Source organism: Phaethon lepturus, unplaced genomic scaffold, assembly GCF_000687285.1.
Source record: "Phaethon lepturus isolate BGI_N335 unplaced genomic scaffold, ASM68728v1 scaffold50031, whole genome shotgun sequence".
Classification (NCBI taxonomy): Eukaryota; Metazoa; Chordata; class Aves; order Phaethontiformes; family Phaethontidae; genus Phaethon; species Phaethon lepturus.
The window spans coordinates 3,174-16,660 of NW_010516530.1; the positions used below are offsets into that span (position 1 = coordinate 3,174).

General features: G+C 48.3%; 1 protein-coding gene across 1 annotated transcript in view; it reads right to left on the minus strand.

Annotated features, from left to right (window-relative positions):
- Nucleotides 1-1,092: 1,092 nt before the first annotated feature.
- Nucleotides 1,093-13,487, minus strand: part of LOC104627732 (mediator of RNA polymerase II transcription subunit 12-like) — a 36,495-nt gene continuing 24,100 nt past the window's right edge. Inside the window, 18 exon segments of the mRNA XM_010296078.1 lie at nucleotides 1,093-1,533; nucleotides 3,563-3,644; nucleotides 3,810-3,992; nucleotides 6,373-6,535; nucleotides 7,151-7,368; nucleotides 7,613-7,693; nucleotides 8,151-8,356; nucleotides 8,562-8,712; nucleotides 9,044-9,421; nucleotides 9,941-10,102; nucleotides 10,374-10,509; nucleotides 11,015-11,124; nucleotides 11,575-11,664; nucleotides 11,903-12,014; nucleotides 12,100-12,261; nucleotides 12,353-12,510; nucleotides 12,779-12,883; nucleotides 13,069-13,248. Of these exon segments, the coding sequence (XP_010294380.1) occupies nucleotides 1,490-1,533; nucleotides 3,563-3,644; nucleotides 3,810-3,992; nucleotides 6,373-6,535; nucleotides 7,151-7,368; nucleotides 7,613-7,693; nucleotides 8,151-8,356; nucleotides 8,562-8,712; nucleotides 9,044-9,421; nucleotides 9,941-10,102; nucleotides 10,374-10,509; nucleotides 11,015-11,124; nucleotides 11,575-11,664; nucleotides 11,903-12,014; nucleotides 12,100-12,261; nucleotides 12,353-12,510; nucleotides 12,779-12,883; nucleotides 13,069-13,248 (2,721 nt within the window). The 3' untranslated portion in view covers nucleotides 1,093-1,489.

Genomic DNA, 13,487 nt, shown 5'->3' on the forward strand with positions numbered 1-13,487 from the left:
AAGGGCAATGCAGTTTGGGGATGCAGGGCATGGAGGGGGTGCTGCCAGGCAGCCCACATCACTGTCCCCTGAGAGCAGCCACCCACTTGCTCCCAGGGAGGAAAGGGCTCAGCTCCAGTTCTCAGCGCAGCAGACACAGGGCCATCAGCCAGCACATGGGGCTCTGCCCTGGGTCACCAGCATCCCTCACAGCCATTTGAGCACAGCTGACGGCTAGAGCCCCAACATCCCTCCTTCCTCTCCCCTCTCTAAGCTTGCCTTCTTGCGATGGCAAGAACCCTACAGAACTGGTTATTTGCCTTTTGATTAGGATCACGTGCAGCTCTTCCATGAGTCCCTGCGAGCCTCACCATATCCCACACAAATGAGACAGAAGGAAGACATGGGTCGAGAAAAGCTACCAGAGGGACCACAGGTCAAATGGTCCACAAGCAAACTGCTGAAGAAGAAAGGCATTGGTGATGGCAGTTTCCAGGTTCAGACAGCAAGAATGGAGAGCACTAAGCTTAAAGGAGCCTACTACAGAGAAAGATGAAAATCCATGCCAGCAGGCTGCATTAGGCAGGTCAAAAGTTGAGAATGCAGCATGTTACCCATCCAGAGAAAGCACTGTGGCTGTCAGGAAGGAGCTAGCAAAGGAGCCTTGGTGCTTATCAGCAAGACCATGCTGCGATGAGTAGTGTTGTGAGTGCATTCGGTCTGCAGCTCCTCCTAGACTGCAGAGGTACTAGCAGTAACTGCTGTGGCTGTGAAGCTGCACGTGTTAGCCTCAGAATTACCCTGCAATGCAACTCCGTCTTTGCTTTATACCTCTCTCCTGGTGGGACATGCCACAGACTACTAGTAAAGCTCTTCATCAACATACAAATCCTACAAAGCTTGCACAAACCCTTGCAAGCACATGAAGACCAGCTCATGAAACAAACAGGAAAGGGCTTTCTTTCCCAAACCAAATTGTTTAGCTGTTCACAAAAGCTGAAAACAGAGACATTAGTTCTACTGAGAAAGAGAGAAAGACCATGTGTAGAGATGCTGCTAGGCTGTACTGGAAGGAGCGCTGAGGAGGAAAGGCAGGCTCTGAATACACACTCCTTTTGCAAAGTAAGCTCTCTGTATTCATCTGAGAATGTCTGCAGTACGGGGTTCATCTGGTATAAATAAAGTACAAAATTTTACAATGTCTTAATCATTATTTTAACAAAAATACTAAAAACTGAGTAAAAACTGAAACCAAAGTGGGAAGGGAGACTATCAACCACAAGGAATCTCCATAAATGTTTGTAGAAATCGGATAGTAAAAACACTTTTGCTGTACAATAAAACCATCCTCCTGGCACCTTCCTGCGAGTTGGGCAGCAGCAGCAGCAGCAGTGGGGGCACAGGCCCAAGGACAGGGGTTGGGGCAGCCCCAGTCTGTGGGTCAGGGTGAAGAGGCTGTATCCAGTCCACAGTAATGTCTCCCTCCTGGATCAGGCTGAAGTGCCACAGATCAGTAGCGTCCAAATGGGTTGTTGTTCTGCTGCGTCTGTGTATCTGTTGAGGTCAAGACAGAGTCAGACAGACACAAGGTCTGGTGCAGAAAAAGAGATCCCTCTCCCCGCATCACCATCACAGTATGAGAAGTGTGTCGCAGGCTGTGAGAAGCAAAAAAATATAACCTTTATGGCACCCCTTGCTCTGCTCATTTGTCTGAGCCTTTAGGCAGCAGCACAAGTCAGGACCCCACATTTTCTGAGGAAGAGATAGATATGTGTCAGTCCCAATCCTGAAGCTTCTCCAGAGGAGATCTCTCCATCTCTCATGGTGGAACAGGTGCACCATAACAAAGCCCTGAAAGGTGGCAGCTGGCTGGGAGGATGAGCTTATTCTGATTATTTCTGATTTTGAAAGAAAGTCATCCTGTAAGATTGCACAACACCTGCAGCAACACAAGCTGCTCAGACAACTAGTGTCAAACACTATTCCTGAGACACACATAGAAAGCAGAGTTAGTGCAGGATTCAGAGACCACTATCCTGGCTCCCTGTTAGTATCTCGGTACAAAAAAGGATACTCCCAAAGGACTTCCAGATGGCACAAAAAGGGCAGGAAACACAGTAAAGTTATATTCAAGAACCTCATGAACTTCCAAACTGCTGGGACTGATGTTTTGTGATGTACAGTGCTCACAGTGAACTTGGGTACTGTTCAATTAATAAAATTCTGTCATTTTTCTTCCCCAAAACCCCATCATTGTGTTTGACCTTAAGTCAGACGAAGTAAAAGGAGATCAGTGTAACCTGGCTAGCCTGCTCTCCTTCTCCACTCTGCTGGACAACAGCACATTCAGGGATACCCCAGAGCCTCCTAACAGCCTGTCCTGGGCCCAAAGTATTATCGCCCCCCTCCTACAGGCTATTCTTGGTTTATGTCCTGCTTTCGACTCAATCCCAGAGTTCCTTGGTGGAACTGATGCAAACCCAATGAGGAAGCATGGAAGCTGCATGCTGACACATGGCTGTATCGGACCCACGCATCTGTTCCATATAAAACAGCTCCATTTGCTGTACAGACAGGATACAAAAATATGGCTATTTGGCTATATTCAGATTCTTATATGAGGTCTTCCTATACTTGAATGTCCTGGCTGGGATCCTTGCACAGACTTGTGGTTTGTGAACCAGGCTAGTGGGAAACTTAGCGCATTAAACCTTCTGGTTTGGGAAGGTTTTTTTGGTCACAAGGACTAAGAATTTTCCATCAGGGAACAAATGTAAGCACAATTTCCAAGCCCACACTTCACACATTATATCTAGCAGAGTCTCAGACTTAATGCACTGCAAAAAAACCTGTACTGTCCATTTCTGGGCATTTTCATAGCATGTCTGCCATTTTTATGGCAGAAAAGCCAGCGAGGAGGTGACAGTAAAACAGCAGGCCATTCATAAGGGAACAGCACAGACACTGGGTTCTGTTTCTAGATCCCCCAGCCAGTAGTTCAATGCAGATTATAGAAATACAGTGCCAGACTGAACACCATCTATGCCATTACACTGTCCGTGACGGCAGCCACAGAAGCCCACAGAACACCAGAAACACAGAAAGTGTGCAGCAACATTTCACAGAGTACCCTCCCTGCCTCCAAGAAGCTTTGTCCTGATCACAACACGAACACAGTATCTCTGGGTCATCCACGAAGTGAGTGCCCCAGGACTACAGCCTCCCTGTTCCCCTCAGAGGTCATCTGCAGCAGAGGAAATACCTCTGAATGCTTTAAAGCTGCAGACTGGATCCTTTCCGGAAAGCTGCATGGCAGCCCCTACAAAGGCTCAGCTCCCTCATCCCTCTGCAGGCAGCAGAAGGAAAGTCTGGAAGGTTGCTCACAAACTGGTAAGCACTGCCTGCCTTGCTGCTGTGCTCCCGTGGGCCAAGAGCTCCAAGTCCTGATGCCACTTTCCTGCCAGCATTATTTATGGCCTCAGACAGACAGTCTGGCTTGGCCTTACTTCTCTACACCAGGGTACCTGCAATAGGAAACATCAGGGAAGAGACCAGGGACAGGATCAAGAACACCAAGGCTTACTGGAAAGCTGCTGTTGAAGCTGTCGAACCAGAGCAGCTGTTTGCTGCTGCTGCTGTGTCTGCTGAAGGCCCTGGCGCTGGAACTGCAAAGAGAGAAACGCAGTTATAGCCACACCACCTGGCTGGCAGCCTTGGCATTCACACAAGCCCTGGGAAGCGCAGGGGAGGGAGAAGGGGGGGATGCAGGTGGAACACCGTTGGATTTGTGCTGGACTACCATGTCTCTCTGCCTCCGAGGGCACACTCACAATGGGCTGCTGTGGGGGAAGAGCCTGCATTCCCAGCCCTGGGGGCTGGCCCTGCGCCTGTGGCTGAGGCACTGTGGAGACCTGGGGTTGCTGCTGCGGCTGTGGCTGCGGTGGCTGTGGCTGCTGTTGTTGCTGTTGTTGCTGCTGCTGCTGCTGTTGTTGTTGCTGTTGCTGCTGCTGCTGCTGCTGCAAAGACAAAAGAGAAGGGACCATCAGGGAACTGTATGGGCAATGCACACAGCAACAGGGCACAGGAAAGGCTGAAGGAGGAAGGATGTTCCATGCAGTAACATACCCTCTTACACCATTTTCCTTACAGGTACCTAACTTCTCCAAATTTCACCAGGACCCTGCCCCAGGCTGAGAAATGGCAAGAAATACAGGGACAGTAACAGAGTTCTTCTGCAAGATGAGGTATCGACAGATAGCAGGAAGAGAACTATGAGTCTACTGGTCAGCTGGGGAATGACTAGCAGCAAACGAGATACAAGAACAGGAAACAACTAAGACCTACCTCAAGACTTTGGATGGTTTATCTCTTGCCTCCTGGTTAAGATCAGCAATACTGGATTCACCGAGTGTTTGCCTGACCTGTTCTCAAAATTTTTCCAGAGGTAGCAACAGAGCTCCAATATATAACCTTCCTATGAAATTCAGTCCAGGTCACACTTAGTCCTACTACTGGAGTTTTCCCTAATCTCTACCCTGAATCTCCTATGTTATGATTTAAGGCCATTTCTTGTCCTATAGCCAAGGGACAAGAACAGGTAAAGGTGGGGTTTTTTTTCCTTTTTTTTGAAGACAAAAAATTTGGAGACTTATCTCTCCTCTTGTCTCTACCTCTCTAACTTTGACACCCAGCTGTTTCAACTTTTCCTTCCCAGTCACATTCCCCAACTCTTCGATCTATCTTGCTGCCCTTCTCTGGCATTCATGCCAGCTGGTGTTGCATTTCAGCAGAAGGATGCCGATAAAACCGGATGCAGTGCTTCAACCTAGATGTTGACAGAACTAGTTACAGTAAGAATAATATTCAGTGTGGTGCACTTGGAGTCAGAGTATACCCACAAATCTCAAGGTTCTTTCATTCCTTCTAATTTTCAGACATTTCTCCCATCTGTTAATGTAGTTTTGAACTCTAGATCAACAGAAGAATTTATAGCAGAAATAGAAAACTGCTAATGCTATCATAAAAAACACAACATGGTGATGCTAGGTACAGTTCTGATCGCTGGCTCAAAAGGGTAAGATACAAACCTTGAACAGACTCAGAAAACAGACAAGAATACAATCAGGAGAAGGGACAGTATCTTATAAGAGGAGGTTAGGAAAACTTGACCTATGGAAGCTGCAAGTGCTCCCGAGGAATACATTGCGTAAACATCAGAGAGAAAGAAAAGCCAGTAAACAACCGGACACAGCAGACAATAACAACTGGATACAAGAACCAGTCACAAACACACTTGAGACTTGGATCAAGGATTCAGCCCAAATGGAGTGAGTTTCTAGAACAGCCTCCTAAGTTCCATCTTAAACCAGTTTGGCCACTTAGGTTCTTGAAATGGATGCTATGATCTGGATACACAAGAAAGCAAGTGACAGACTAAATGAGTCAGGATACCTCTCCCAATTTTATGTCCTACCTTCTTGCAACAGCTGACTACCAACCCATGCAAGACAAACCAAAAGGCCATCTGTCCTTTCTACAAGCTACTGCATCATGACAGTCACCTCAAGCACCAGGAGTCTGTTCTGCATCTGGTATGCCTCCGAGAATGCAGCAGGAGTCACAGCAACATGGGAGATTTTGGGCACTCCACTTTATTATTTTTTTTTTTTAAGCAACCAAGCAATGTCAGCTAAAAGCTGAAGGTATACATGAAGTTACTGAGCTAGGAAAAGTCCTAGCAATTTGTCTGAGGCATGTCCTTTTTCTAAATATGAGTGATGGAGAATGCTAAAAGAAACCAAGTGAATAGTCAGGGGGTGATACTTATCAAAAGGACTAAAAGCTGCTGACTACAGGCTTGCGCTGGACAAGAGACTACAGGCAGTCTCCTGTCCACTGCAAGGCAGCAATTCTCAAATACTGCTGACTGCAGCTCTCTGCAGGAAGCACTATCTTGCTCAGGCTTCTCTCGGAACACGAACCCTCAGCACTCTGCCATGTAAAGTCTTCTCATATTCTACAGGTTTGCTAGGCCTTGTCATAAGGTATGCAATTCACCAATTAACCCAAACTATTTCTGTGGTTCTCTGTCAATTTGATACATTTCTGTAACTCCAAGAAATGTACTCATATCTGTATATCACATAAGTATTTAATATCATAAGACCATAATGCAAATCCATGGAATACTCATGTCTGTTGACACATGCCTGTGAACTTCTTCAAACCTAGACAGCTGGGTCTAACAGCTTACTTTGGATCAGTTTTTCACCATCCACTGTTAGATGTGGAGTACATGGACTGATTCACACCAGATTTCCTGCCATTGGAAACTGCAATGGAGGCAAGCCTCCTCCAGCTCCAGCAGCCTTCCTCCTGTCTGCAATCACTCACCCTCAGCATCTGCTGCTGCTGTTGCTGCTGCTGCCTCAGGTACTGCTGCTGCTGCTGGTCAGGCAGTATCTGGCTAGGTCGAATTCCTGAGGGGACTCCTTGTGGACCCAAATGGTTCATCCCACTCATCATGGGGGCCTGCTGTATTGACTGGTGAGGAAACCTGCAAGGACAAGCTTATGGAGTAAGAGATTCATGGGCAGCCAGCTTCTTAAATCCAAACCAAACTTCCACCATCAAGATAGAAAGCACAAACAGCCCCTTGCAATCCATGCTGCCTCTCTGCAGAAAGGTGAGGGACACCAGGGCCTCTCAAGGGTTTCCTCCAACCTGTTTTTCTAGAAGCCCTAAGTGACAGTCCTCAGCCCACTGTTCTGCATGGTTTCCCTGCTAGATTTATGCCTGCTCAGGAGCATGGAAAATGCAGTGGAAACCCCAGATCTAGCCCTTTGATGGTGACCTGCTGGTTAGATTTAAAACCTAAACCATGAGTTTCACAGGTAATTTTTCTCATACCTCCCAACTCCATCTTTCTCTGGCTGGTAACACTGTCTCCTGCCTGCAACTAGCATCTCCAAATTACATCTTGCCTCTCTCTTTCTTCCCAGGGCTGAAAGCTGGATAAAGATGTTCCCCTGAGGGTGTGAAGGACTCAGATGCTGTATAACACAGCACAGAGAACAGGCTTTTCACGGATTGCTGTTAGGGTTGTCTGAGCAGTGTCAGGGAAGCCCTTGATGAAATACAGCTTATTAACATTCGGTAGGGTGGTAGGTACCTCTGTGTGTTGCCCAAGGTGTGACCATAGCCAGGGGCCTGCTGGTGTACGTAGCCGCTTGGTCTCTGCTGCATTTGTCTAACAGGATCCACTAGGGCAGGATTAGAGCTGGGGTGGGAATTCTGATAGGGCTGGCCAGAATAGGTAGGAGGTACCATGGTGCCTGACTGGGAGGGGTGCTGCTGAAGGCCTATGTGGGAGACATAAGGTGTGTAACCCTGAAATGAAAGAAAAAGCTTTTATCAATCATGGGGTAAGGTACAAAAGAGAATTTTGAACACAGGACACCAGTCTCCTCTAAATACTGTCACAAGGCTGCTCATCTCTGGAATTCACACTCATGCTGCCCAGTAAATGAGGAGTGAAGAGAGCCAAGAGACTTTAGGATTTAGCAGCAGAAACAAAGACACTACCCTGTGCTGGAGCCAGATTCCAGTCCTACCTGCAGTCACTGCCACTTACCTGGGAGGGCTGCAGTGCTCCATAGGATGGAGTTGGAGCCATCTGGCGCACGGGCTGCTGTCCCATTATGCCTTGGCCCTGCTGGAAGGCAACAGAGAAATACTTTTTTCAATGACTCCAAAGAGCAGGACACTGTTGCTCTCTTCTCAGCAGCTTCCACCAGATCAAACAAGTAGCTTCACTGCTAAACCTATGAGGCTGCTGCACAGCATGCAGACACATCACCCCGACTTGGGACAAATATGCTGCTAACATCCCCACCACCCCACAGCCAGGTTGTGCTCCTCTCACTGCCCAACAGTCACAGATGCTCCACTGGACCTCACTGACAGCCTCTACCAACTGTTTGTGATGTGGGCGCACAAAGCAGGTGGCAAACACAGAGCTGCACCAGAGGAACAGACACAAAAGACAACATCTTTCCAGGGCAGAAGTAGAGAGGGGGTTGGAAAGTTCTGGCTGGAAGGGATAGTCCCAGCAAACAGCTCAGGCTTGCTGTGCTGTGGTGTCCAGCGACAAGAGCACAGCTCTGACTTACCAACTTTGCTTGAAGCTGTTGCCTCAGTATCTGTCCCTGAGACACTGGAGGCTGCTGTCTGTACACTGCTGGCTTGTAGGAGGGGTCAATGCCCATCATGCTCCCCATCCCTGGAGGCAGCACACCACTATACGGAGGACGACTCTGAACAAGTTTCCCCAGCGGCATACGTACAGGTCTGTAGGATGTATCCAGGCGAGGTCCACCTGCAAGAGGAAGAGAAACAGGCTGAGTAGTCACACGCTATGACTGAGCCTTGTAACTCCAGAATGTCTGTTCATCACCGTATCTAGATGCATGACAGGCAAAAGGGAAAAGTGTAGGGACCTGCATAGGACCATCTCACAGAAGGGTTTCTTAAGAAGAGGTTCCTGAAGAGGTGCACTATACTCAGCTCTGCTGTGCACCTACCTGCTGGAAGAGGCTGATTCTGGGCATAGAGACCCACTGGTGACTGCCCATATGCCAGCCTCGACATAGTGCTTCCTGACTGGTGATGCAAGAGATCTGTAGGCATACCGACTCCATATGAAACCCCTCGACTAGGGCCCAACACAAAATCCTGCAATGACAAAGGAGTAAGAAAGATCAGTGTGCACTGTGAATTCAAGAATGGATGAAGAGTATGAAAGGGCTGAAAAGTCCACAGGAGGAAACCTGGGATGCTATCCGAGCTGGGCAGCCTCCTTCCCTCCCATCAGGGATTAAGAAAATGTTTGCCCTGCCCCAAGCTAGAGAGCACAGGATAGAACTCCAGCACTCCCAACTGAGAGGAAACACATCCCATCTTCACCATTACACCACTCTCAGGCTCCTCAGGAAGACTCAAGGGAGTGCTCTGTGACTAGGAGGCGTGGACACGGGAGGTCCATAGCTGTTGGGAAGTCAGTTACCTCAGTTTTACTGGCAGATTGGTTGCGTTTCTTGGTTTTGCTCTGTTTCTTCTTCCGTTCTTCAGTAGAAGTGGCAGGATTGGAGCTTGTTTTATCAGCCTTGGCTGGTTCTGCAGCTTTCTTCTCTGGTTCTAAAGCCACAGGTGTAGGAGGCTCTTCCTCTTCAGGGGGCAGTGGCAACGGCTCCAGGTAGTAACTGCGGGGCTTGGGTTTCAAGTGTGTGTGGTACAGAAGAAGCCTCTGCTGCTCCTCAAATCTAGACACCTTGCGATCCACCCGGACTGTCCCAAACCATCCCCAAGAGAGGGGGGCTGAATGCTTTAAGCCCTCAAACAGATCCCAAGGGGAAATCTTCTGCTTTGTAGAGACTTGCAAACCCTTTAAAGCAAAAGAGATAAGAACCTCCAAGTGCCTTTTGTTTCTCCTGCTTTCTTCAGGCTCTACTCCATGTGTCCCAATGAACAGCCTGAGCCCTTACTAGTAGTCCCTGCTCTTCCACATAGCAAAGCAGTCATTTCTAAAGGCCTTCATCAACAACTGCCAGTCTCCTTCATTCCATCTCTACCAGTCTTCTGCCCACTAGCACTGCCCGGTAACTCACATGATGGGGATTATGGGTTTCTCTTTATGCTTTATAGAGCCATAAGTACAAAACCAAAATTTAAATAACTTCTCAGGCCATAGCGGTATGTATCAGCGAGTATTAACACCCAGCTTTGCCCTTTTTGGACATGGTTATGTGCCAGCTTGTCTGTGTGCAGCCAGACACTTCAAGCTCAGCAGGCAACAAGGCGCTGCATACAGATGCCTCCCAAGCTGTGTAGACTCAAGGCATCAGAGGACAAGGTGACACCTGCACTCAGGAGCTGTGATGCAGACAAAAAAAGCTTCATTTACCTCCTTCTTGAAGATGGAGTCAAATCCAGCTATTTTATTGCCTTTGGTGTCAATGAGGGATCCCTGAGGTTCACAGGTGATGACATCTCGGGTCTGCTTGGGAAGTGGCAGTAACTGTCGCACCTTCTCTAGGCTGTCAGATTGCCGGTCCCCCAGCTCTTTCTGCACAAGTGGAATAGAGAAGACTTGAAGAATCGCTCAAGGAAAATCATCTGAAGTCCATGTGAGCCTCTTCTGGTGTTAACCTCCATCCCTGCATCCACCTCTCACCTTTGCACCCTTTAGCTCTAAAGCCATTGGGGCCATCCTCACTGCTTCGTCTAAACAGCAGCAACAGGACAAGTGCCATTTATGAGAGGCAGGTAAATCTGCATAGTTGGACAACCACGACACAGCACATACTGCTCCCCATACTGGGTCTGGTGTCCCTCACCCTGAGTTTCTTGACAAGATTCATGTATGCCCGCTTGTTCTCCTCCATGCTGCCCTGAGAAATGCTGGACATATCAGCGGCCAGGGTGCCATTGATGAGAACGCTCAGCATGTCCAACACGGTGGTGAAGAGCTCACTGTTGGTCAAGAACAGAAAGGTCAAATTCACCTGAGAAGCACATATAAAACCTCTGCCATCATAGTAACACTAAACATTATTAGATTGCCAAGAATACTGCCTGCAGTCAGAAGTGCTAAGTGCTCTTCAGACTAGCCTCCCATACTAATCCTCCTTTTGCTCATACACCACAGGGTGTTCACACTTGAGTCAAGTGCAGTATCACAGATTAAGACTGGCCTCCTGTCTATGCATTCAGCTTCTCCAAAAAGCAGGTATACAGACTCAGCTCTCCTCTATTAATCTCTGCATCTGGAAAGCAGAGTTTGCTCTGGATATGTCAGAGTGCACTTGGATATTGGGACCTAAGTTGTAGCCTGCTATTATTACGAGGTCTCTTTTGGCTGTCACAGCACTTCTGACAGATCATTTAGAGAGACAGCTAGCTCACACAAGGAAAGGGGCCATGCTAATGACTGCCTCCCTTGGGAAGTGTATGGATCAGAAGTCAGCCAGAAAGTTACTTGTTTGACTGCATGTCCACGGTACCACTGCTGATGATGTCCAGGAGAAGTACAGCCCATTCAGTCGTCTGCTGTGTACTGCGTTGAACCGTGTCAAACATTCCCCCCACCTGGCAGAGAAAAGTAGCTTAGTCACAAGGACACCATGAAGAAACACTAAGTTTAGAAGTGAGAAAGGAGCCTAAAGCAGAAAACTCCTGTGCTGCAGCAACTACTACTGAGAGCTGAAAGAGACTGCAGTCAGCAGGACAAACCTCAGATGCAAGTAATAGTGCTGTGAACTGCAAAAGCATTGAAATGGGAAGGCACATCTCCAAAACAGAGACCAAGGCTCTGGATTTCATCCTGGCGAAATAAAGCAAGGGAGTTTTTCCATATACCTTATCCCACTCAGGGCTCAAGACCTAGAGGCAGCACAAGTGCCTCTCCTAATTCCTTGCCTCAGGACATATATAGCCCCTCCACAGTGTGTGTGCTCATTCAAAAAAAAAAAAAAAAAAAAAAAAAGGCAGACAACTCTTCACCCCATATGGGTAAGCTCTTTTTCTGCAACTGCTCACCAAATTCAGACGTAGTTTCAGGGCCTCATGCATCAGCTGCTTGGCTTTACAGTCATCTTGGTACTGATCTTCCCGCCAATTCGTAACAATCTAAGAAATTTAGAAGAGGGGACAGACGTCACAAACTGTACGCTATAGAGAGCAGCTTGTACTGCCCACCGTCCAGTGACACAGAGATGGTCAGCTCAAACACCCTACACCAACCAGGGTAAGATCTTTGCCTTATTGAGCATATGATCAGACAGACATCTCCAAGGACATGCCCAACAGCCTGCCTGCTGGAGGAGCAAGCCCTTAAGGAAAGTGAGGGGAGAAGCAAGACACCTGCCTGCTGGACCTGACTGTACAGAGAGGTGAGGAGGCCTTCCCGCTGCTCATCCTGTCCTTTCAAGCATGTTAGCACCAATGACAGAAATGGCTGCTGGCTCAGGAGGGACATGCTGCAGAGAGAACAGAGATGGAGCTATACTGCCAGGCTGGGGGATCAGCACAGCAAGCATTGCCTGCCCTTTCCCCAGGACTCACCTCTTCTGCTTCTGGCGGTCACGTTCTTTGCGGGATGACGACCCTAGATGTTGTCCTTTCTCCAGTTCTTCTCCAGCAGCTTTCAGCACATGGCCCTGCACTGATGTTGGAAGCTTAGCAATGAGAGGGGCCACCAGCCACACTCCTGATCTCTCCAGGGAGCTGTGACAACACAGGAGAGAAAAGCAGTTTGCAATCCAACCTATGATTCAGACTTGTCTACAAGGCAGCTGCATGCTGGGACTACACCTACCTGAGTATGGGTTTGGATTTGTTGCTGGCAGGCGTAGCACTTGCTGAGCTACTGATATTGTTGACTCCATTGCCAGCAGAGCTAGCAGAGCTGGTCTCTGCTGACTGCTGGAATACCTCAATGGTGGCCTTGGCTATATTTTCTAACAAGGAGTTCATCTCCTGGAGATTGGGAAGAAGAGACAGCCAAGTCCTCCTCTGAGAGCACCCACTGACAGGGCTTGCACACTTCAACGCAACTCACTCAAACCCAGTTTGCCAACTTCCCCATGGTTGCTGTTCTTCAGGTCTCAGACTCATTGCGTCCTTCTCATGTTTGGCTTTCACAGGCCTGACTCCCTCTTTGTTTACTTTCTCCCTATTCCCACTTCTGCCAGGCCACATCCCCACCATCTCACAAGCAGCCACCTCAGCACTGGCAACACACGTCCCTGTATGGTCCCTCTGAGCAGAAACTCACATTGTTTGCCGTCTGCTTAATCATGAGCTGCAGCTCCAGCGAGGACTGCCTCATGGTCCACTGGTCCAGATTCTGCAACACATGCACACATACTTCATGTGAGTCCTTATCTCAGTTCAAATTATGTCAACCCACACCCTCAGCTCCCATGACAATGAGTGTCAAAACCCTCAGAGGGCTGCATTTTGGACAACTCCACTCTAACACTACATTAGGCAATTACTAGGACACTCTTACATTCTGCCAGGAGCCTGCACCTGTAAGATGCGTTTAATCCTCTGCCGCTGAGGATTTTCTCCTTCCTCATTGTCCAGCAGCCGGTGTGGATAACAAATCAGCTGCATCAGCCTCTGGGCCTGTGTGCTGCTCAGAACAGGATCCTGCAAGTCATTGCTGTCTTCACAGAGGGACTTCAGACATCGCTCACCTACCCACTCCTGCAAGACAAAGGCAGAGTCAGCACAGTCCACCTGATGTCTGATTCCAAACCAGTGCCCCTGCTTTCAATCTCAGAGAGATGTCAGAAACACGTCAAACTCATAAAAACCTTATTAGTACGCAGCTATGCCTGATAATCATGTCTCTTCATGAACTGTACTATCCTGATTCAGCAGGCATCAGGCACAGCACAGCAATCACAACAGAGGAAACATCAACTTTGACAAGTCAACAGTGG